The sequence below is a fragment of the Aquarana catesbeiana genome, linkage group LG07 (genome assembly GCF_042186555.1).
Source record: "Aquarana catesbeiana isolate 2022-GZ linkage group LG07, ASM4218655v1, whole genome shotgun sequence".
Classification (NCBI taxonomy): Eukaryota; Metazoa; Chordata; class Amphibia; order Anura; family Ranidae; genus Aquarana; species Aquarana catesbeiana.
The window spans coordinates 264,398,092-264,424,253 of NC_133330.1; the positions used below are offsets into that span (position 1 = coordinate 264,398,092).

Below are 26,162 nucleotides of genomic sequence, written 5' to 3' on the forward strand. Positions count from 1 at the left end.
GATCTGATGCACTCGTCTCAAAAAAGGCCCACACCAAATAACTTTTGGAATAACCCGCAGAGACAGCAGCGCACTGCACATGCAGAGCTCTGCGGTGTAATGCAGTCGGTGTGCTGCCCTAAAGCTGGCCCCTGGAGGACATCCTGCCTCGTTGGAGATGTGCCTCCTCCTCCTCCTCTCTCCTATCAGGCACCCACATAGAGTCAGTGACCTCATCATCCCCTCCCTCCTCATCACTGGAGCAAAGCTGGCAGTATGCTGCAGCTGGGGGAACATGACTGCCAGATTGTTGTCCTTCTTGGGCACCCCCTCTCTCTGGGTTCACGTTACTGCCTTCCTCTATCTGGGTACCATCATCGGAGCCTTCAAAATGCTGAGCATCCTCCTGGAGCATGTACCCAACACTGTGGTCAAACCGTTCGGGGGACTCCTCAGGAGGACATGGTGGGGCTAGGGAAAGAGTGACTGATGCCATTGAGCCGAGGGAAGAGGCCGCATTGGCAGCTGCTTTACCAGACAAAGTACCCTGAGCCTGGGTGAGAGAGGATGAGGAGGATGAGGACGGCTTGGTCATCGACTCTACCAAGTCTTCCGCATGTTGCGGCTCAACACGGCCAGCTGCCGAAAAAAAGGACAAGCGTGACCCACGGCCATGTGCTGATGAAGATGCACCGTCTCCACGACCAGCACTGTTGCCTCTAGACACAGAGCCTGCTTGCCCTCTTTTATTGGCTTGTGACTGTCTGCCTCTCCTTGTTGGCCTTCCAGACATACTAATGGCCTGCAGAGAGATGTAGCTGCACAAAGCTGGGATGTATAGATATACTGATACTGCAGCTAGCAGAATCAACTGCCTGCCTGTAGTATTATTAATATGAGAACACCAGCAATTGTCTTCAGGTAGCTTTAGGTGCACACTGTGCAGAGGACACAGTACACTAACTGTAAATACTGCAGCTGCCTGCCTGTGGTATTAATAGGATCAGAACAACAGCAATTGTCTTCAGGTAGCTTTAGGTGCACACTGTGCAGAAGACGCACTACACTAACTGTAAATACTGCAGCTGCCTGCCTGTGGTATTAATAGGATCAGAACAACAGCAATTGCTTTCAGGTAGCTTTAGGTGCACACTGTGCGGAGGATGCACTACACTAACTGTAAATACTGCAGCTGCCTGCCTGTGGTACTAATAGGATCAGAAGAACACCACCAATTGTCTTCAGGTAGCTTTAGGTGCACACTGTGCAGAGGACGCACTACACTAACTGTAAATACTGCAGCTGCCTGCGGTACTAATAGGATCATAAGAACACCACCGATTTTCTTCAGGTAGCTTTAGGAGCACACTGTACAGAGGACGCACTACACTAACTGTAAATACTGCAGCTGCCTGCAGTACTAATAGGATCAGAAGAACACCACCAATTTTCATCAGGTAGCTTTAGGTGCACACTGTGCAGAGGACGCACTACACTAACTGTAAATACTTCAGCTGCCTGCGGTACTAATAGAATCAGAAGAACACCACCAATTTTCTTCAGGTAGCTTTAGGTGCACACTGTGCAGAGGACGCACTACACTAACTGTAAATACTGCAGCTGTCTGCGGTACAGAGATAATCAGCGTGAAGAATGATTCTTACATTGGTGGTCTGTGAGAAGAATGTCCCCTACATTGTTGGTCAGTGGCAAGAAAGTCCTTTACATGTTGTTCATTAGGAAGAATGTCCCTTACAGTGGTGGGCAGTGGGAAGAATGTCCCTTACAGTGGTGGTCAGTGGGCAGAATGCCCCTTATATTAGTGGTCAGTGGGAAAAGGATCTCTTACATTGGAGGTCAGTAGCAAGAATACTCTTTATATTGGAGTATAACAGAAACATTTCCTTTACATTGTTGGTTAGTGAAAATAATTTACCTTACATTTATGGTCAGTGGGAAGAATGACCCCAACAATAGTGGTTCATGGAAAGAATGTCCCTTGCATGTGCCCTTATTGGGACGAAGGCAGTGGTGGTCAGTGGAAAAAATGTTCCTTACGTTTTTGCCTATTTGGAAGAGGGGCCCTTACATTTGTGATTAGTAGAAAGCATGCCCTTGACATTAGTGGTCAGTGGGAAGATTGTTCCTTATGTTTGTGGTCCTTGGAAAGAAGGTCCATTACATTGGTGTTTAGTGGGAAGAATACCCCTTACAGATAGCTAAAGATAACAGACTATAGGAAGATCAGTGGTGACTTTGATAAGAACCAGAAACTACCCTAGGAACCCCCCAGCAACCTCATGAGGAACCCTAGCTGAGAAAAGATGTATTGTAAGGATGCGTGGCTTGTGAAGTGCTCTGTCAATACAATGCAATGTGTAATCAGTGTAGTATGATCGGTGTAGGATGCTGATCATTGTTTGAGTCCTGGTGTAGTATGTATTAGTGTAGGATGCTGATTGTTGTACAATGCCTCATCTAGTATGATCGGTGTAGGAAGATGATCGTTGTACGATGCCTAGTGTAGTATGATCGGTGCAGGTTGCTGATTGTTGTATGATGCCCGGTTTAGTATGATCGATGTAGGATTCTGATCATTGTACAGTGCCTGGTGTAGTATGGATCAGTGTAGGATGCTGATTTAGTACAATGCCTGGTGTAGTATGATCTTTGTAGGATGCTGATTGTTGTATGATGCCCAGTGTAGTATAATCACTGTAGGGTGATGATCGTTGTACGATGTGTCAGAGGGGGCGGGGTCACCCGTTGCGTAACGTGTGATCCTGCCCCCTCTGACTTCACGGGGAAAGCCTCAGGGAAGTCCACGTCAGATCCCCGTGCGTCAGAGGGGGGCGGGGCCACCCTCCGTTATTTAAGAACCGTCAGTAGACGAGAAGCGTCACACAGCGGGAGCCTCCCATCATGGATGTGGAGCCGCCCGAGAATGAAGAAGGGAAGAAGATGCCGCGGAGGAAGATGCCGGATGAGAACACCGGAGGAAGAACCAGAAGAAGAAGATGGAGGAAGAAACTGAAGGAAGATAGAAGAAAGAGGATAGAAGAAAGAAGATAGAAGAAAGAAGATAGAAGAAAGAAGATGGAAAGAAGAAGCATTTAAATAAAGGAATTGTCAAAAACTGTCTTTTGACACTTTTTTTGTGAAATGGTAGAGGTACTTTTGTACCCCCTTACCATTTCACACAGGGGGGCAGGATCTGGGGGTCCCCTTGTTAAAGGGGGCTTACAGATTCCGATAAGTCCCCCGCCTGCAGACCCCCACAACCACCAGGCAAGGGTTGTGGGGATGAGGCCCTTGTCCTCATCAACATGGGGACAAGGTGCTTTGGGGGAGACCCCAAAGCACCCTCCCGATGTTGAGGGCATGTGGCCTCGTACGGTTCAGGAGGGGGGGTTGCTCTCTGGTCCCCCCCTCTTTTCCTGCGGCCTGCCAGGTTGCGTGCTCGGATAAGGGTCTGGTATGGATTTTGGGGGGGACCCCCATGACATTTTTTTTTTTAATTTGGCGCAGGGTTCCCCTTAAAATCCATACCAGACCTGAAGGGTCTGGTATGGATTTTGAGGAGAACCCCCATGCCTTTTTGTTTTTTAAATTTTGGCACGGGGTTCCCCTTAATATCCATACCAGACCTGAAGGACCTGCTATGGAATTTAGGAGGACCCCACGCCATTTTTTTTTAAATTTTGGTTCGGGGTTCCCCTGTGGGGAAATCCCATGCCGTTTTTATCAATGAACTTATATGTGTATTGTCGGACCGACAATTCATTAATAGCCGCGAGTAGTTTTAAATGACTTTTTTTCCTTTGAAATGTCATTTTGCTGTCAGACTGTTCTAAACACGGGAAACGTGCGCCCCTTTACAGGCATACTATAGACACCCCCCAGGTACGAAATTTAAAGGAATATTACAACTGTTATTGTTTCACTGTAAGCATTATTAAAATCACTTCTCCAGAAAAAACGGCCGTTTTTAAAACTTTTTTTTGCATTGATGCATGTCCCCTGGGGCAGGACCCAGGTCCCCAAACACTTTTTATGATAATTCCATGAATATAAGCCTTTAAAATTAGCACTTTTGATTTCTCCCATAGACTTTGAAAGGGTGTTCCTCGGCTTTCGAATTTGGCGTGAACACCCCAAATTGTTCGCTGTTCGGCGAACTTGCGAACAGCCCATGTTTGAATCAAACATGAGTTCGACTCAAACTCGTAGCTCATCCCTAGCAGGCAGTGAGGAGATGATGTGCTGTAACCTCTAGCAACTAATCAGTGAGCCGTAATGTGTGCTGTAACCTCTAGCAACAAGTCAGTAAGTGGTAATGATATGCCGTAAACCTCTGGCAACCAATTGCAATCGCTGCCTGATCTGATATAGTAAACTGATTTTGAGTTGACTCTAGCTGCTATGTATTGTATGTCCCAGAGCAGGTGGAGAGCGAAATTGCATGGGGGGGGGGGCAAGAAATGTTTTGCCCAGCGTCCAATCGATATTAAAGACGGTGATGGTTGTAGTATGATCGGTGTAGGATGGTTGTAGTATGATCGGTGTAGGATGGTGATGGTTGTAGTATGATCGGTGTAGGATGGTGATGGTTGTAGTATGATCGGTGTAGGATGGTGATGGTTGTAGTATGATCGGTGTAGGATGGTTGTAGTATGATCGGTGTAGGATGGTTTTAGTATGATAGGTGTAGGATGGTTGTAGTATGATCAGTGTAGGATGGTTGTAGTATGATCGGTGTAGGATGGTTGTAGTATGATCGGTGTAGGATGGTTGTAGTATGATCGGTGTAGGATGGTGATGGTTGTAGTATGATCGGTGTAGGATGGTTGTAGTATGATCGGTGTAGGATGGTTTTAGTATGATAGGTGTAGGATGGTTATAGTATGATCAGTGTAGGATGGTTGTAGTATGATAGGTGTAGGATGGTTGTAGTATGATCGGTGTAGGATGGTTGTAGTATGATCGGTGTAGGATGGTTGTAGTAGGATGCCCGGTGTAAGATCTCCAGCAGGAGGCGGTCTGCACACACCCCCCATTGTAGAAGACAGGGTGGGGGGGCGGCTCCTCTCCTCCCATCTCCCGGCACTGTGTATGGGGATGTCAGTCCCTCCAGCCCGGTGGGAAGGTCCGTGTCCTCCCCCCTCCCAGCTCCAGGATTGTGCTTCCTCTTCCTCGGACCCTCCCCGGTCACAGCTCGGACGGGGCTCCCTCTGGATGGGATCCGGGCGGACGATCTCGAGATCCGCACAATGCCGACCAAGAGCCGGTACAACCTGGTGGATGACGGCCAAGACCTGCGGATCCCTCTACATAATGAGGAGGCTTTCCAGCACGGCATCTGTTTCGAGGCCAAGGTGAGATCTCCGGGAATGAATGTCACCCGGTGCCAGCTGTGTGCCCTCACCATGCCGCCGACACAGGCTGTCGTGTAGTATGGTGGAGAGCCATGTGTGTACTACTTCCCAACTCCCCACATCTCCAGGACTGTGACAGGTGGGGCTGGAGGAAAGATTTCTACTCCGCTATAATCATCAGGTTATTGATCAATCATCATCGGGTTACCATTCATCTGATCAATAATACCGGGTGATCCTGTGTGCTGTGATTGGATCATTATAGGAGAGATACAATCTATACACATGTGTGATCCTACTATTATATACAGTATACAGATTTATGATTGTATTATTATATACAATGTATACCATGACGTGATTGTTTTATTATTTACAGAGCGTACATGGTATTATATACAGAGCGTACATGTATGAAGATATTATTATATACAGAGCATGCATGAAGATATTATATACAGAGCGTACATGTATGAAGATATTATTATATACAGAGCGTACATGCATGAAGATATTATATACAGAGCGTACATGTATGAAGATATTATATACAGAGCGTACATGTATGATGATATTATTATATACAGAGCGTACATGTATAATGATATTATTATATACAGAGCGTACATGTATGATGATATTATTATATACAGAGCGTACATGTATGATGATATTATTATATACAGAGCGTACATGTTTGATATTATATACAGAGCATACATGTATGATGATATTATATACAGAGCGTACATGTATGATGATATTATATACAGAGCGTACATGTTTGATATTATATACAGAGCGTACATGTATGATGATATTATTATATACAGAGCGTACATGGTATGATGGTATTATTATATGCAGAGTTTGCATGGTATGATTGTATTATATACAGAGTGTACATGGTATAACTGTATTATTACTGTATATGCAGAGTGTACATGGTATGATGGTATTATTATATACAGAGCATACATGGTAAAATTGTATTATTATTATTATTATTATATACAGAGTGTGAATGGTATGATGGTATTATTATATACAGAGCGTGCATGGTATGATGGTATTATTATTATATACAGAGTGTACATGGTATGATGGTATTATTATATATAGAGTGTGTCTGGTATGATGGTATTATTATATACAGAGTGTGTCTGGTATGATGGTATTATTATATACAGAGTGTGTATGGTATGATGGTATTATTATATACAGAGTGTGTATGGTATGATGGTATTATTATATACAGGGTGTGTATGGTATGATGGTATTATTTTATATACAGAGTGTGTATGGTATGATGGTATTATTATTATATACAGAGTGTGTATGGTATGATGGTATTATTATATACAGAGTGTGTATGGTATGATGGCATTATTATATACAGAGTGTGTATGGTATGATGGCATTATTATATACAGAGTGTGTATGGTATGATGGCATTATTATATACAGAGTGTGTATGGTATGATGGTATTATTATATACAGAGTGTGTATGGTATGATGGTATTATTATTATATACAGAGTGTGTATGGTATGATGGTATTATTATATACAGAGTGTGTATGTATGATGGTATTACAGTGGCTAAATAAGATGTATGATCATTGGAGAAGTGTCAATTCCGGACACTGAGATGCGGGGCCTCATTCACACCGGTGCTGACATGTATGTATTGTAAAAGATGTTTCTAAACACACGCAGTCATTCACATAGATACATCGTTTGTGTACAGCCAGGATCTCGCAGAAAACTGCAGGTGTGTGCAGGCAGCCATGGGCGGGAAGTTCTGTACAAAGCAATGCTAGTCTGACGTGTTGGGAAGTAATGGTCTAAGGAATGATTGCCTGTGGTTAGGGAGAGGTGATCGCCCCTGGATGAAAGCTGCTTGAACCCCCGGGGTGATCATCTGTCCCTAAGCACAGCTACGGTTCCCTCTATCATTACTTCCATACACATGTAGACAGCTATGGCTGCTATCAGCCTGTCATTGCTTTATACAGACTTCTGGGCTCCTGGCCGCAGTTTTCTGCGAGATTTTTTTCTGCGTGTGTAAATGGGGGCTGAGTTTTACTTTCATTTAGAGCAGATAGAATTCTGTGCCTCCAGGGGTAGATTAGATATGTCATATAAAATACAAGTACATCTAAACGTAGGAGAACTTGATCTAGAAATTATAATGTTTGTTTATACTTCCCAGATCGTTTCTCCTGCATTTAAATGAACCAAACCTAGGAGGCTGGTGTGAAGTCCTAAGCTGGCCATACATGGAAGTCATTTCTGACGGTTTATAATGAATCGGGCAAAATGCAAGCCTTGTGTGATCTGCACTGCTCCCAATCTGTCATCCCAATCTGAAGAATGAAGGATCCAGGCAGAAAATTGTCATCCTGACAGTGACTGCAGCCAATCAGATACAGCCGATGTTCAGGTTTTCTGACAGCCGCTGCAAGTGGCCGCTGTCAGAATACAATACCGGGTAATAGAAGATTCATCCATCCACAGTGTTTAGCATGGATGGGGTTATCAATAGATTTCTCTTTTTTTCACCTCGTGGGGTGGAATGAGAGAATTCTAGGAGTGTGTGGCCAGCCTTACTTTGCTGCAGGCAGTTCACTTGCAGGGCCATTCGTTCGCCCCTGTAAGCATGTAACCAATCAGATGTGTAGTTACAGACATACAGTCATGTCATCTGACATGCTATTGATTTCTGGGTGTTGGCTGCGGCTGTATGCAACACCTGTGGACTCCTCAGTTCGCTGGGTGTTAAAAATGCACTAATGTGCATGAGCCCTAATTGTAAGGAGTTTGTACAATCAGATTGTTACATGTACCAAATGAGAACAAAAATGGTATGGGACTTTACATGTACCTTGCAGGGTCTAATAAATACACATACCAAATAGGCTTAAAAAATAAACAAATCTTTAATTTCCATATAGAAATGGTTGGCTTTAAAAAAAAAGTTGAATAGAACTGGTTAAAACTACAAATACTGTAAGTCTATCCAGGATGTGCTGGTCCTGGCTGAAGAATCGAGAAAACTGGCCTGCGCGTTTCGCAGGAAGTCCCGCTTCATCAGGGCCTTAGAATGGAGCACAAATTTGTACATATACTGTGTAGTTTTTGTCAGCCGGTCCGGAGGAGAAGCCTGGAGAGCCTGTGGGGATTAACTCTGTGTCCCCCCCCAAAGAGAAAACAGACTCCTTAAATGATCAAAGGGGGCCAGAACTTGGTCAAAAAACAGTTTTATTCAACTTTTTTAAAGCTAACCATTTGTATATGGAAATGAAAGATGTCTTTATTTTTTAAGCCTATTTGGTATGTGTATTTATTAGACCCTGCAAGGTACATGTAAAGTCCCATCCGATTTTTGTTATCATTTGGTAATTGTTTTATATGGGATGGTACCTTATTTGTAGGGTCATAATTGCCTCACATTCATTCCTCATACTCTTCTAACAACAGATTGTTACATGTATTGTGTTGTGCTTCCGGCAGGACTTTTTCCTAAGCCAGCCAAAGACTGTTCAAATCCCAGCCAGTTCAGCAGGAAGATTCAAACCATATATGGGCAGGCTGAATGTACCCAAGTTGATGGATCGATCAACTTGGGTACAACCAGCCTGCTGGATTTTACATGCAATTATTGCAAGTGGCTGTTATAGGCCGCTAGCAATAATCACTGTGTTCTCCCTGCATAGAAGGAATTATGCCCCATCGTTGGTGTCAGTGGAAAGAATAGTGCCCCATAGTTGGTGTCAGTGGCAGGAATTGTGTCCCATTGTTGGTGTCAGTGGCAGAAATTTTGTCCCATTGTTGGTGTCAGTGGCAGAAATTTTGTCAGTGGCAGGAATTGTGTACCATTGCTGGTGTTAGTGGAAGGAATTCTGTCCCTTTGCTGGTGTCAGTGACAGGAATTCTGTCCCTTTGCTGGTGTCAGTGACAGGAATTCTGTCCCTTTGCTGGTGTCAGTGGCAGAAATTCTGTCCCGTTGTTGGTGTCAGTGGCAGAAATTCTGTCCCATTGTTGGTGTCAGTGGCAGGAATTGTGTCCCATTGTTGGTGTCAGTGGCAGGAATTCTGTCCCATTGTTGGTGTCAGTGGCAGGAATTCTGTCCCATTGTTGGTGTCAGTGGCAGGAATTCTGTCCCATTGTTGGTGTCAGTGGCAGGAATTCTGTCCCATTGTTGGTGTCAGTGGCAGGAATTCTGTCCCATTGTTGGTGTCAGTGGCAGGAATTCTGTCCCATTGTTGGTGTCAGTGGCAGGAATTCTGTCCCATTGTTGGTGTCAGTGGCAGGAATTCTGTCCCATTGCTGGTGTCAGTGGCAGGAATTCTGTCCCATTGGTGTCAGTGGCAGGAATTCTGTCCCATTGCTGGTGTCAGTGGCAGGAATTCTGTCCCATTGCTGGTGTCAGTGGCAGGAATTCTGTCCCATTGCTGGTGTCAGTGGCAGGAATTCTGTCCCATTGTTGGTGTCAGTGGCAGGAATTCTGTCCCATTGTTGGTGTCAGTGGCAGGAATTCTGTCCCATTGTTGGTGTCAGTGGCAGGAATTCTGCCCCATTGTTGGTGTCAGTGGCAGGAATTCTGCCCCATTGGTGTCAGTGGCAGGAATTCTGCCCCATTGTTGGTGTCAGTGGCAGGAATTCTGCCCCATTGTTGGTGTCAGTGGCAGGAATTCTGTCCCATTGTTGGTGTCAGTGGCAGGAATTCTGTCCCATTGCTGGTGTCAGTGGCAGGAATTCTGTCCCATTGGTGTCAGTGGCAGGAATTCTGTCCCATTGGTGTCAGTGGCAGGAATTCTGTCCCATTGCTGGTGTCAGTGGCAGGAATTCTGTCCCATTGCTGGTGTCAGTGGCAGGAATTCTGTCCCATTGGTGTCAGTGGCAGGAATTCTGTCCCATTGTTGGTGTCAGTGGCAGGAATTCTGTCCCATTGCTGGTGTCAGTGGCAGGAATTCTGTCCCATTGTTGGTGTCAGTGGCAGGAATTCTGCCCCATTGTTGGTGTCAGTGGCAGGAATTCTGCCCCATTGTTGGTGTCAGTGGCAGGAATTCTGTCCCATTGTTGGTGTCAGTGGCAGGAATTCTGTCCCATTGTTGGTGTCAGTGGCAGGAATTCTGTCCCATTGTTGGTGTCAGTGGCAGGAATTCTGTCCCATTGCTGGTGTCAGTGGCAGGAATTCTGTCCCATTGCTGGTGTCAGTGGCAGGAATTCTGCCCCATTGCTGGTGTCAGTGGCAGGAATTCTGACCCATTGCTGGTGTCAGTGGCAGGAATTCTGACCCATTGCTGGTGTCAGTGGCAGGAATTCTGCCCCATTGCTGGTGTCAGTGGCAGGAATTCTGCCCCATTGCTGGTGTCAGTGGCAGGAATTCTGCCCCATTGCTGGTGTCAGTGGCAGGAATTCTGCCCCATTGCTGGTGTCAGTGGCAGGAATTCTGCCCCATTGTTGGTGTCAGTGGCAGGAATTCTGTCCCATTGCTGGTGTCAGTGGCAGGAATTCTGTCCCATTGCTGGTGTCAGTGGCAGGAATTCTGTCCCATTGCTGGTGTCAGTGGCAGGAATTCTGTCCCATTGGTGTCAGTGGCAGGAATTCTGTCCCATTGTTGGTGTCAGTGGCAGGAATTGTGTGCAGTTTGGAGACCACTGTCCTATAGGTTTGTATGAAACTATTCTGAAGAAATGTACTGTAATTAATACAAGCAATTTTCCATTATACTATCTTAATTGATTTGGCATTACAAATGATTGCTTGCTTTAAAAACCTTTAACCTTTTCTAATGAGCAGATCATCCCACTTCAATCAATACTGTCAGTGCCAGTTTTCTGGAGTGTTGATGATGCTAGTGCATTCTCTGAATGAGACTTCCTAAATGTAATTATATGACATCCCTTTTATACCATCACATACTTATATTGATTGCAACCTTTATATTCATATTTATGAAAACTGTATCTTCTGGGGTGTAGTTCTAGTAACATTTATCATTCCTAGATTTTCTTTTAATGTGGCATATTAATGTGAATGTGTGAAATCCGTCATTTCATCCATGTTTGACATGCAGTTTGGGTGTTTTTAGGTAGGCTGCATTTTCTCTCTATTAAAATGTTGGTCAAGCCAAAAGCTTTTTGTCTAGTTTTGGATAAAGTAGGGAAGGGTTAGAACTCCTGTTGGGTTTTAACTGCTATCTGGGGGGTTGTTAAGGCCCTTACACACAGGTGGCATCTATCTGAACTGACCCCCTGCTGAATCAGAGCAAAGTGGAATAGATGTCACATTTGTGTCATCCATGTTTGTTCTAAATTTTTTTTTCTACAGCCTGAAATTGGAGCTAAAAAAAATAAGTTCACCTTTTGGGGAAAAAAATAAACTTTTTTTTTTTTTTTTTTTTTTTTACTATTTATTTTTTATTTTTTGCAGGTCAAAAAAATGTGTGTTTTATTATTTTTTTTCTAAGGAGCCTGCAGAGTATTGCACCCATAATCGCCAGATTGTGGGTGCAATGCCAGGCTCCTGCTCAGCATAGCTGTCTGGCTGTACCTCTGATGCAGGCAGGCAGTTACTTGAGATCAGGAGCTCACCAGGGCCCTCACAGTTCATTGAGAACTACAAGCCATCTGCCACAATGGTAAACCGTACTTATAGTTCATTCACAGAACTGTGAATGACTGACATGGTCATGTAGGTGGGGCCCCACACGGCCACGCTGTTTTCAAACTGCGACAGTGGGTGTGGGGAGAAGATTCCCTGCCCACTGTCACAGGGAGGGGAAGGATTGGGGGCAGAAGGGGTGCCTGCTGAACTAAATATGCACATACCTGAGCTAGGTCTTTGGGAAGGTGGATGTAACTGCCAATATTTCATGTTCATGTGCAAAAGAGTGGAAAAGGCAAAGGCCTTTTCCAACATTATTTTTTTTTTTTTTTTAATCTAGATGGACTCAGAGGTAATTAGGTGTAAACAGATCTATGTCAATATATATCCACATGCCCATAGACTGATATTGAGCTTGTGTTCAGATCTGCCTAACAAACTGGCAGGAAGATCTGATTGAAATGAACATATAAAAGGGGCTCTAAGGGCCGTACACATGGGCCAAACATCGGGGGGCTTTGGCCGGTTCAATAGACACCGTTCAACATTTTTCCCATGTGTATGGCAGCCGGTCCGACAGAAGCTGGCCGTTCGGCTAGCTTAAGTTGAAGGGGCATGACCGAAAAAAGGTCTGCTGAACGGCGCTCTTAGCAAATAACTGAGAGTGCTGACAGGTGTGTTCTGGTGGGGGCCCGTCTCCCTGTTAGAACACAATAGCTCTGTGGGGAAGATTGCTGTACTAACATCAGTTAGTACAGCGGCTGCTCCTGAACTCCATCTTTTTTTTCGTTTAGCTCGCTGGGTTGAATAAAAAAAGACTTCTCGTGTGTACCAGACTTGGGGGTTTGGGGTGGGTACAAGCAGTGGACTGCAAAGGCATTATTTATTGTTTTTATTGGGTTTGGAATTTACCTTTACCCCCCCCCCCCCTTCTCTGCACCCCTCTAGGTCTCAATTATTTTGGTCTCCCTTTCCCACTTTTGTTCCCAGTCCATGAAGGGAATGCCTAGCCCCCTTGCCTTCCCTTCTTTCCTCTGTTGGTCCCCTGTTCTTGCTGGAAGAATGACATGGTTGTCTACATTGTATCTCCCTTTGGGTGGACTTTGATATTTTTTGTAAGTTTTGGACAATTTCTTATTCTTTGTTGTGCAGGAGCAGTGTATGTTGAGCTCCTGAGTGGGCTCTATTGTTGCAATATCTTGCCTTTTGAAACAAGTAAAAATGATAAAACCAGTAAAACTCAAACAACTTGTCGTGGGAATGTAAAAAAGAAAAAAAAAAAAACCTGCCTGCATTTCCTGGTGTGACTGTTCTGCCATTCATTGATGTTCCTCTATAAGGCTTGTGCAGAGGTGACGGTGACAGCAGAGATCATAGTTCAGGGTAATGGAGATTGTGTAATGTGTTCAGCATGGTACAGAACGGCCATGTATCCGCGTCCATTCTCATTTCCCATCACATCCTGCATGGAAACAGGATGAGACATGGGCAGATCAAAACCACTAGTTATTAATAGTATGTTTTGGATTTTGCAAATTAATTTCCATTCCGTCAGGATCATGTTCTCCAGAATAGATGGCTCTTCACCTGCATCTATCTGGAAACTCGAGGGCCATGTAGGACCTAATTGGTTTCATCTTGTGACATGGTGTATATGCCAGCAGAAGCAAATTACTTGTTCTTTGTCTCAGATATGAAAGTGTTGGTTTACTCGTAGCAAGCAGTCAGGCTCTGGTTTCAATTCTTCTAAGTGGGGCTGAATATTGCAGCTAACGCCTGACTATTCTTCTCAGAAGGGTTAGATATACTGTATATAGTAGTACCTTGAATTACGAGCATAATCCGTTCCAGAAGCATGCTTGTAGTCCAAAGCACTCTTGTATAAAAGCGAGTTTCCCCATAGAAGTCAATGGAAACTTAGATAATTTGTTCCAGTGTCACTGCTAGTGTATGCAGTACTGCATGTGGCCAGAGGTGGGGGGGCTCCGGAGAAGCTCGGAGACCACTCTGCTCGGGAACGGAGTGTTTCCGTGTGTCACCAGCGCCCCCGCACCTCTGGCCACATGCGGTACTGCACACCCCAGAGGCTTAAATCCTGCTTGCCTTGCGAGACAAGGCTCACAAATCAAGTCAGGATTTAAAAAAAAAAATAACAGCTTGTATTGCGAAACATGTTACTCGCAATCCGAGGTTTTACTGTGTGTGTGTGTGTGTGTGTGTGTGTGTATTTGTATATATATATATATATATATATATATATATATATATATATATATATATATATATATATATGTATGTGTGTATGTATAATTTATTATAATTTGCTGATATTGTTTAATTATCTGAAAATTTCAGTAAACCTGTGATTTTCTGACGTAGATGTTTTCAGATTCCTTCCTGTTGCTCCTTAGTCGCAGTGCTGTGCCCATCAGAGGAAATAGAAATATCTAGTTCTTCCAGGTATGAGGGAGCAAGTGACTCTAACCCTTTCCAACCTCCCAGCAGCAATGGGAACTGAAGCAATCAAACACCATGGCCCCAAAAAGTGTGAGAGTGCCACAAGTCCAGCATAAAGTTATTGACTTTAATAAGAGTTCAGTAGGTAAAGCCAATGCGTTTTGGGGGCTCACAACTCCCCCTTCATCAGAGCTTAAATTAGGGGGGGTGGTGGTAATTGAACATACAGGGCAAAGGATCAAGATTAGTGTAAGACGGGTATGAGACTGGTGTCCACAATGACATACAAATGCTTGATTCTTTGCTTACATTCTAATGTATTATCTTTAATCTCCAACAGTATTGATGAAGGGGGAGTTGTGAGCCCCTGAGATGGGTAAGCTTTACCAACTGATCTTTTATCAAAATGAATAAATCTGTATTGGATTTATAATAAACTTGTGGTGCTCTCATCCTTTTATGCTTTCTCTGGACTGCTTCGGGGAGCCATAGGGATACCCTGTATGGTAGAGAGTTGCCTTTAAGACTATAAATTACACCAGGTTATAGTTGGCTTGGGGTCCAGAACTCTATCATCACCCATTTCAAACACCATGCCCTGGCATTGTCATACACTCATCTGTATGACCAGATCGACTTGGCGCTTACATAGGATTTCATGTCTTCACTCCTGAATAGAGTAGTAAAGGAGGAGAGAAAAGGTGAATAAAACTAGCCGGGTTGATTGGGGGAGTTCAACAACCATTAACAAAAGTGTAAGTATTTGTTAGAAATGAAAAGGCTAAACACCTTTTCTGACACCGCAGCTGTGCGGTCACGTGATCCCCCTGTGCTGGCCAGCCACGATCTATGGAGAGAAGTGGGAGGGGCCAAGATTCCCCTGTGATGTCATTGGTCCCTCCCCCTCCCTCTCCATAGATCAGGGTCGGACGACACGGGGGGATCACGTCAGTGGTGTATTTAGGTTTTGTGCTGCCCTAGGCCTGACTAAACTCATGCACCCCCCTAATTTAAATATGACCCACCCCTTGCTGCCGAGGCCACACCCCTTCCTGTTTAAGACCCACCCTATCATCTGTAAACCACACCCCTTCCTCTTTTTAGGCTCATTTGGCACCTTTCAGGGGGGAGGGGGGAACAGGTACCCTTCCCCACTCCCTGGAGACTGCAACTAAATGTGGACTGTTTAAAGGGTTTGCATTGATTTTAGCATGCATGGAGCACTTTGCACATGCCAGTGGCGGCTGGTGCTCAAAATTTTTGGGGGGGTGCAAACAAACTAAGAAATTAAAAAAAAAAGACTTCAATTGCAGCCTCACTGTGCCCCATCAAATGCAGCCACTGTTCCATCAAACGCAGCCACTATTCCCACCAAACGCAACCACTGTGCCCATCAATTGCAACCACTGTGCCCCATCAAACGCAGACACTGTGCCCACCAAACACAGCCACTGTGCCCACCAAACGCAGACACTGTGCCCACCAAACGCAGACACTGTGCCCACCAAACGCAGACACTGTGCCCACCAAACGCAGACACTGTGCCCACCAAACGCAGACACTGTGCCCACCAAACGCAGCCACTGTGCCCACCAAACGCAGCCACTGTGCCCACCAAACGCAGCCACTGTGCCCACCAAACGCAGCCACTGTGCCCACCAAACGCAGCCACTGTGCCCACCAAACGCAGCCACTGTGCCCACCAAACGCAGCCACTGTGCCCACCAAACGCAGCCACTGTGCCCACCAAACGCAGCCACTGTGCCCACCAAACGCAGCCACTGTGCCCACCAAACGCAGCCACTGTGCCCACCAAACGCAGCCACTGTGCCCACCAAACGCAGCCACTGTGCCCACCAAACGCAGCCACTGTGCCCACCAAACGCAGCCACTGTGCCCACCAAACGCAGCCACTGTGCCCACCAAACGCAGCCACTGTGCCCACCAAACGCAGCCACTGTGCCCACCAAACGCAGCCACTGTGCCCACCAAACGCAGCCACTGTGCCCACCAAACGCAGCCACTGTGCCCACCAAACGCAGCCACTGTGCCCATCAATTGCAGCCACTGTGCCCACCAAACGCAGCCACTGTGCCCACCAAACGCAGCCACTGTGCCCACCAAACGCAGCCACTGTGCCCACCAAACGCAGCCACTGTGCCCACCAAACGCAGCCACTGTGCCCACCAAACGCAGCCACTGTGCCCACCAAACGCAGCCACTGTGCCCACCAAACGCAGCCACTGTGCCCACCAAACGCAGCCACTGTGCCCACCAAACGCAGCCACTGTGCCCACCAAACGCAGCCACTGTGCCCATCATTTGCAGCCACTGTGCCCATCATTTGCAGCCACTGTGCCCATCATTTGCAGCCACTGTGCCCACCAAACGCATCCACTGTGCCCACCAAACGCATCCACTGTGCCCACCAAACGCATCCACTGTGCCCACCAAACGCATCCACTGTGCCCACCAAACGCATCCACTGTGCCCACCAAACGCATCCACTGTGCCCACCAAACGCATCCACTGTGCCCACCAAACGCATCCACTGTGCCCACCAAACGCATCCACTGTGCCCACCAAACGCATCCACTGTGCCCACCAAACGCATCCACTGTGCCCACCAAACGCATCCACTGTGCCCACCAAACGCATCCACTGTGCCCACCAAACGCATCCACTGTGCCCACCAAACGCATCCACTGTGCCCACCAAACGCATCCACTGTGCCCACCAAACGCATCCACTGTGCCCACCAAACGCATCCACTGTGCCCACCAAACGCAGCCACTGTGCCCACCAAACGCAGCCACTGTGCCCACCAAACGCAGCCACTGTGCCCACCAAACGCAGCCACTGTGCCCACCAAACGCAGCCACTGTGCCCACCAAACGCAGCCACTGTGCCCATCATTTGCAGCCACTGTGCCCATCATTTGCAGCCACTGTGCCCACCAAACGCAGCCACTGTGCCCACCAAACGCAGCCACTGTGCCCATCAATTGCATCCACTGTGCCCACCAAACGCATCCACTGTGCCCACCAAACGCATCCACTGTGCCCACCAAACGCATCCACTGTGCCCACCAAACGCATCCACTGTGCCCACCAAACGCATCCACTGTGCCCACCAAACGCAGCCACTGTGCCCACCAAACGCAGCCACTGTGCCCACCATTTGCAGCCACTGTGCCCACCATTTGCAGCCACTGTGCCCATCATTTGCAGCCACTGTGCCCATCATTTGCAGCCACTGTGCCCACCAAATGCAGCCACTGTGCCCACCAAATGCAGCCACTGTGCCCACCAAATGCAAACACTGTGCCCATCATTTGCAGCCACTGTGCCATCAAATGCAGCCACTGTGCCCCACCAAACGCTGTCACTGTGCCCATCAATTGCAGTCACTGTGCCCATCATTTGCAGCCACTGTGCCTTTAAAACGCAGCCATTGTGCCCCATCAAACGCTGTCACTGTGCCCATCAATTGATTTATTCAATAACTTTACCTGCTGTTCTTTGGGGTTCCCTTGTGCCTCTCTCTCTCTTCCTGACGTCACTGCCAGACCCTGCCCCAGTGCCGAGGAGAAGGGTCAAGCAGTGTGGAGGAGGGTAGGCGGAGCATAAGGCTCCACCTCCGCCAGTCATCGGCTGCTTATGGGGGCATGAGTCACATGCTGCCCCCCCCCCGCATGAGAGGAAGTCCCCCCACCCGTCTTTCTGATTCCCGGCTCCCGCGGCCACCCCCCGCACACATGCAGCCCACGGCGGCCGCCTTGCTGTAGCGAGCGGCGCTGCTGTGTATGGGCGTGCTTGGCAGAGGGTGGAGGGGCGTGAGCTCTGCTAAGCACGCCCATACACACGCCCCTCCACCCTCTGCCAAGCACGCCCATACACAGCAGCGCCGCTCGCTACAGCAAGGCGGCCGCCGTGGGCTGCATGTGTGCGAGGGGCGGCCGCGGGAGCCGGGAATCGGGTGGGGGGACTTTCTCTCATACGGGGGGCGGCTTTTTTTGCCGCCCCCCGCAAAGTGCCGCCCTAGGCCTAGGCCTTGTCGGCCCAGGCCAAAACACAGCCCTGGATCACGTGACTGCACAGCTGTGGTGTCAGAAATTGTATTTTGCCTTTTCATTTTAAACAAACACACTTTCAATAATGGCTGCATATTTGCATGGGATACATTGATATGTGCTGCATTATGCAGCGGAAATGAGGGTGGTGGGGCGGAGAGGAAAGTGCTCTCATGCTAACAGAGAGGAAGGGGGTGAGACTGTCAGAGGAGAGACAAGGGCTGCGGACATAATTATCATGGTCAGCAGAGGCAGGGGACTCGGGAACTGGCAGGATTTTTTTTAGGGTTACAAACACTTTAAAGCAGTGGTTCTCAACCTGGGGGTTCGAATGACGATTTGCCAGGGGTCACCGAATCCTGGGCTGTTCCTGAAGCCCGCACCACTCTCCCAGCAGGGTTGTCCCTGGAGCCTGTGGCCGCCCAGCTGGGCTGTTCCTGGAGCCCACGACCGCCCACTCGGCCTCTTCGCAGCCACCCATTCAGTTCACTGGAATGACTGGGGGGCAGAGACTAGAGGTCAGCTGACTGGTAAGGAATGTGAAGTGGGAGGGGCTGGACACATTTTGGTATCTTTTTATTCGATACAACCATAAAGTGATTGTAAAAGATCACCTTGTAAAACAATCCATTTAGTTTAAAATAGAAACGAAAGGCAAAACATTTTTGTATAGATATAAAAAAAGGGGGGGGGGGGGGAGAAGGTGAAGGCATTTATAATGTATTTTTTTTTTATAAATGATCACATTCCCTCTGTTTTCAGCTGCATAAAAGCAGGGGGGAGGAGAAGCAGCAGCACACTGAGCTTCCCTGTGAATGGCTGTGCAGCAGTGGCGTGTCAGGGCAAGTCTGATCATTTGAGGAGAGTACACTGAGTTCCCAGCACAGCTAGAGAACTGACCACGGTGTGCTCTCCTGCTTAGGAAGGTCAGTCTTTAATAGGAAAGCAGAGGGACTGGCAGTCACACCACTCACACCAAGGAAGCAATACAAAGAGAACACGATACTTCCTCATACATGGTACAGCAGGCACATATCAGGAATATGACGTTTTTGGGTAACAAACGCTTTAAGTTGATCCAGGGAAAATTCGATTGCCTCTTGGGGGGATCAGCAAGGATTTTTTTTTTCCCCCACTGGAGCAAATTGAACCATGATTTATTTGGGTTTTTGCCTTCCTTTTTGGATCAACTGGATAGTGTATATGGAGGTTTTCCATTTGGATGTGTTGCTTTTATTTTTTTTATTTTTATTTATTTAATTATTTTCCTCTGTTGGTTGAACTGGATGGACTTGTCTTTTTTTCAACCAGATTAACTACGTCACTACGGTATGTGTATTTTGTCCTGAAAATATACATTTGATAAACACTTGCATGAGTTTTATGCAACATAATATATAGTTTCAATGTTGCATGCTGGAGTTAGTTACTCTCTGTGATGACAAAATTGATATTTTGGAGATGATGCTGAGTTTTATATGGTGAGCCGTGTCTGATTATGTTAGGTACTTATGTACTTATGAAAAGGTATATGCACAGACATATACCTTTTCATCTGCTTTTAGATATACATCACTGTAACTGTAAACTACTCCTGCTTGGTTGCCTAGGTGAATCGCTTCATTCTTCTAGGCGGCGGACCACGTTGCCCCCGCCATGTCATTCAGGTAATGTCAACATGATTCTAATCCCTTCTGTGCCAATTTAAGTGCACATATGGAGAGAGAAGAACGGCAAAATGCAATTATTCCATCAGAGCATATTAGAAAAGCTGTCCTGCCGATGTCTTCCCTCCCGCTTGGTCGGTGAATAGCTGGAAAAATGAGAACGGCTGTGATGCATCTGTATGGTATTTATAGGCTGTCACCCTCGTCAGTGCAAAGTTCAGTCCGGTGAGGTTTAAAGTGGTTGTAAACCCAAGAAAAAAAAAAAACATGTAAGACAAAGGCATAATGAGCTAGTATGCATAGCATACTAGCTCATCATGAATTACTTACCTGAGATTGACATCGCTCCCAGAGTTACTTCTGGGTCAGGTATCGCGGGCTCCAGGGCTGTGATTGGCCGGAGCCGCGGTGACATCACTCCCGCGCATGCGTGCGGGAGCTGCCGGTAACGGCACACAGACTGAAGCAACGATGTGTACGATGACGTCAGCACATGCAAATACAGGGGATATCTCCTGAACCGTGCAGGTTTAGGAGATATCCAGGGTAGCTACAGGTAAGCCTTATTATAGGCTTACCTGTAGCAAAAAGTCTGCTGTACCCATATACTTGTATGAGAAAGTATCCTGTTTTCTTTGTATTATTTAATTTTCTGGAAAATCCCTGGTGTTCCTGCCGGTCCCTCTGCTTTCCTATTAAAAACTGACAACACTAGGCAGGAGAGCGCAACCCCCCCCCACACACACACACACACACCCACCCTTTCACTGGGAAGCTCAGTGTGCTGTTGCTTCTCCTCCCCCCAGCTCTTATGCAGCTGAGAACAAAGGGAATTAATCAGGGTATTTTTTTTACTTTTTTTTTTTATATCTATATACAGGGGGTCCCCTAGTTACAAACATCCGACTTACAAAGACTCCTACTTACAAACGGAGGGAGACAACAGGAAGTGAGAGGAAATCTACCCCTAGGAAGGGAAATTCTCTCCTGTAAGAGCTATTATGGGGAAAAGGTACCTCCACTGATGCTTTATCACCAAGGCTTGTTTCCACAACAACCCAAAATTTTCAAAATCCAATTGTCATTGGGACAGAAAGTGAGGTGAAATCTTCTGAACAGGGACACACACAGCAAAACAAATGTTACAGGGGTGATAACCCTTCCCTATGCTATCCAAAAAGCTTAAAAATAGTTTTTTTGGCTGGAACTACACTTAAAAAATGTACCTGTTCCGACTTACAAACAGATTCAACTTAAGAACAAACCTACAGTCCCTAACTTGTTTGTAACCCGGGGACCGCCTGTACAAATGTTTTGCCATTTCTATTTTAAACTGTATTGTTTTTTTTTTTTTTACAAATTGATCGTTTACATTTACTTTCGCCGCCAGGTCCGTACGTCGTATAGACCGGACAGCGGGGGGGGGTATCGCACACAATCCGATGACTGCAGCCACTTGGATTATGTGTGAAACTGACAAGCAAACTTTGGCCTTTGAGGTGAAAGCATTCGGGCAGCAGCGCCCCCTCCCCTATGTAATGAAGAAAAAATTAAGGAAAATAGCCCCCACCCCAACATATGCGCACATATGAACGTAAACACAGGCGTCAGGGGTGCCTATGCATGAAAACGTTGATTGCGATACACGTTACATACTGTATGCGCATGCCAGAGGGCTTCGTTGCCATCACAACGGGGGAGGGCACTTCCGACAACGACGCCCGTTGTGATGGCAACGTCAGAAGTGTACGTCGCCGTACATACTGCGCATGCGCAAGAACAGGCGGTGCATGCTGGTCGCTCAGCTGCACCAGAGCCAAGAAGATAGTGCTTGTGGGCTTCACATGCCCAAAAACACTATGGATGCTGCCAGGAAAGAGGAATATAAGATATATTCCTCTATGAAACTGGCAATCGAGGGCAGATTCAGCACAGAAACGTGAGCGCTATAAATAAGTGTTACAAACAAAAGATATTCATCGTAAAAAAAAAAAGTGTGACAGTGGGAACTCCACTTTAATGTATTGCAGCCTATCAGTCCTTAGATGTGGTGGCTGCATTACATTTCTTTTATCCAGACTTTTTTTTTTTTTTTTCACGTGGCGATCATGCTAGTAACTCTCTCTCATGCTCACCCACTGCACTGTATCTGTTGAGGTATACAGGACTACAGAACACGACCACCGTCTTCTTCATAGGAGGGATGTGTTCTGTAGTCCACATGAGTAGTAGGGAAAAATTTATATGATAGGAGCACAGCTAATAACCATACTAAGTTATCAGCTCACAAGAGTTCTGGGAGGATCAGCAGGTTCTTTTTGTTTTTCACATTTTATGAACACTTATTGACTCGTTCACATGGGGCGGTCAGGGGGCAGAGAAAATAGGCAATTAAGCCAGGGTATTACAGTCCACTTAAAGCTGTACCAGTGGTCAGAAGGGGTTGTACCCATGCAGTGGCAAATAATATACCCCATGTCATGTTCAGTGGGCAGTACTGATACTGAATGCAAAGTATTCAAGTCAATGGGGCTGCACCACAAACTTGGGCCAAGTGCTAAACTAATGGTTGCGGTGCAGTAGTCCCATTCAGAATCCCTGTTCTGCTCCTAAAAAGTGGGCATTCAGGAGGCAGAAGTGTTGCCTGTTGAGTGCATTACAGCCAAGCCAGCTCTATATTCCAGCTATCCTTGAAAATTCACCTTGTAGTGGGTCTCCCCGGACATTTCAAGGGATAAAGGCTCATTTCATCTAGGGGGTAATGAATAAGGTGATTTGCTTTACCTCCTCATTACCCCAACAGCCCATGTACCCAAGCTCTCTGTGCCTTACCTGTGGTCCTGCATAATACAGTATGTGAGGACTTTGGGGAGCGTTGAATGGCAAGGAATAATGTTAGTATGCCACCATTGTGCCCTAGACTGAACTATTATCTGTCTGAATGTCTTCAGTCATTCATCAATCCCCTCTAATCCTGATCTATACTTTTGTTTGCCTTCCACTTAAGCTTTCCTGCCATGAGTCATTTATTCCCAGCATTATATGAAAGAAAAAATCCCTGGCGTCCCTTTAGACGTGCATGCAATCAATCCACAGACAGCACTGCTAATGTCTGTAGCACAAAGCGAGCAGCAGGCAGGAGAGAGGAGCATGCACACTGCAGCTCAAAAAAAAGCTGCTTTTACAGGCATTTGAGCTTTAATTTCAGCCTAAAGAAGCTTGTGTTTTGTTGTGTTCTTGTACACGTTTTTTATTGAGCTTCTTCAAGCTCCTTTGAGCTTTTTTGAGCATAAGGCTCCATGCACACTGGACGTTAAAATAACGTTATAAAAACGCCAGTAGCTTTGCAGTGAGTCTTTCAGCGTTTTTAATGTTTTTGCGATAGTGTTTATTAGCGTTTTTCCATGATAGCGTTTTCTTAGAGCCCTTTCACACTGGGGCGGGGGCGGCGTCGGCGGTAAAACGCCGCTATTATTAGCGGCATTTTACCGTCGGTATGCGGCCGCTAGCAGGGCGGTTTTAACCCCCGCTAGCGGCCAAGAAAGGGTTAAATACCACCGCAAAGCGCCTCTGATTTCAATGGGCAGGAGCGGTGAAGGAGTGGTATACACTCCGCTCCTTCACCGCTCCGAAGATGCTGCTGGCAGGACTTTTTTTACCGTCCTGCCAGCGCACCACTCCAGTGTGAAAGCCCTCGGGGCTTTCACACTGGAATGAAAGCAGCGACACTTTCGGGTCGGTTTGCAGGCGCTATTATTAGCGCAATAGCGCCTGCAAACCGCCCCAGTGTGAAAGGGCACTTAGCGTGTTTTTGTTTTTTTTTCCCAATGGAAAAAAAATTTTAAAAGCTGGTGAGCCATGTTTTTGAGCGTTTATCGACGTTTATCAGCATTTATGAGCGTTTGGCTTTTTTTGTGGTCAGAAAAACGACTCCTGAACGTGATTTTATGGCATTCAGAAAACCCATAAACTCCACTGCTGATAAAAGTTCAAAAATGTCCATGTGTGAATGGATACATAGGATAACATAGAGGGGAGTTCATGGGCTTTTAAAAAAAAAACGCCTAAAATCCAAAAAAAGCGGTTTTTATTCACAAACCCTTCTAGATAGTGTTTTCTTAACCATTGTATAAACAAAACAAAAAACCGGAACAAACATTTTTGAGCGTTTTCAAGCTTCTTTGAGCTCTTTGGGGCATTGGCTCCTCTCAAAAACATGAGTTTGGTGGAGTTTTTTTTTTTTTTTCTGCCTGTAGGAGCATATGCCTGAAAAAGCCATAGTGTGCATGGACACATTGGCTAACATGGATGGGAGTTTCCAGGCAGAAAAAAAATAAGAGCTCAAAAGCCTGTAGGAGCCACTTCTTTGAGCTGCAGCGTTTGTGAGCCTTTTACAGGATGCTGTGTTTTTTTTTTTTTTTTTGTTTTTTTTTTTTTATGTACTGCTCTTGAAAGTAGATCCAGGCATTTACTGTGTCTTAATCAAGGTATTTCATTAAAACAAAATGTTTTTTTAATTATCCAGTTAACCCAATTATGTGTGCATTTAACCACCTCCCGACCACCCACAGTACATTTACGCCTTTACTTTGACGTTAAATACCGTTGTTATGGCAGCAGCTTGCGCGCAGAAGCGAATGCATACGTAACTCGCGCCCGCATATGTAAATGGTGTTTAAACCACACATGAGGTATTGCTGTGATCATTAGAGCGAGGCCAATCATTCTAGCACCAGACCTCCTCTAACTTTAAAAAGGTGACCTGTAAAACGTTTTAAAGCATCGCTTATGGAGATTTTTCAGTACCATATGGCATGTTTAGTATCCATTTACTTGGCGTAACATCAACTTTTACATTTTACAAAAAAATTGGGCTAACTTTAGTGTGTGTGTGTGTGTGTGTGTGTGTGTGTGTGTGTGTGTGTGTGTGTGTGTGTGTGTGTTTTTTTCTTTTCTAATTAAAGTGTATTTTTTTTTTTCCCAATAAAGTTACGTTTGAAAGTCCGTTGCACAAATACAGTGTGACATAAAATATTGCAACGATCGCCATTTTATTCTCTATGGTTTCTGCTAAAAAAAAAAATGTATATAATGTTTTGGGGGTTCTAAGTAATTTTCTAGCAAAAAAATACTAATTTGAAACTTGTAAATAAAAAGTTCCATAAAAGGCCTGGTCAGCAATTGGTTAAACATCTTGAAATGGATTTTCAATATTCCCCCAGCTGGACTTTATATCCGCTTCCTGTACCTACCTGCACAGTCATCCCCTTTTGGGATTGGATAGGCAGTACTCTTCACAAGGCCCAACCAAATTTCAGTCGGTGTGTGCCTGTCCCTGCTTGACAGAAATAAAAAGGAAAAAAACGCGCTGCAGAGCAGAGTATAAGAAAAAACAAATTGATAGCTGCACTTTAAAACACACCAATATCTGTGTACAACGTGAAAAAATATAAAAACTAAAAAGTGCGCTTACAATGTGAGGAAACATATATAAATGCAAATAATCAAATGTGCAACACAAGATGTATTGAGAACAAGCTGATAACTCAATATATTAAATAAATGTGTACATGTGAAACGTGAAAAAATTGAGTGAAAGCAAAATAGGACCTATAAAGGTGTACACATAAAATTGCAAATAATAAATTAAAGTGTAATTGGATGAAAACGTGAGAACTAAACATCCCAGTCCATAAAATGAATCATACAAAGTTCATCAGTGAAAGCGCTTTCATCCCCTTTGCAACAATCAATATCCCTATGGATAGATCGACAGAAGGAAGGGATGCCTGATAGACCCTGCCAGTGAGGGGGTCCAACGCGGAGGGTAAGGGTCCATCTTTTTCATTTTCACTTATTGGAGTCACCGCCAGTGGAGTGTGTGTTACCTTGTGTATCCCTTCCTTCTGTCGATCTATCCATAGGGATATTGATTGTTGCAAAGGGGATGAAAGCGCTTTCACCGATGAACTTTGTATGATTCATTTTATGGACTGGG

The 26,162-nt window shown here is 45.7% G+C and overlaps 1 protein-coding gene across 2 annotated transcripts in view; it reads left to right on the top strand.

The window, feature by feature from the left end:
- The first annotated feature begins 5,085 nt into the window (after positions 1 to 5,085).
- LOC141103561 (carboxyl-terminal PDZ ligand of neuronal nitric oxide synthase protein-like) overlaps positions 5,086 to 26,162 on the top strand; it is a 184,318-nt gene continuing 163,241 nt past the window's right edge. For both annotated transcript variants that reach the window (XM_073593283.1, XM_073593284.1), the window contains exon 1: positions 5,086 to 5,354. In XM_073593283.1, coding sequence (XP_073449384.1) covers positions 5,250 to 5,354 — 105 coding nt within the window. In that variant the 5' untranslated portion in view covers positions 5,086 to 5,249. The remainder of the gene's footprint in view (positions 5,355 to 26,162) is intronic.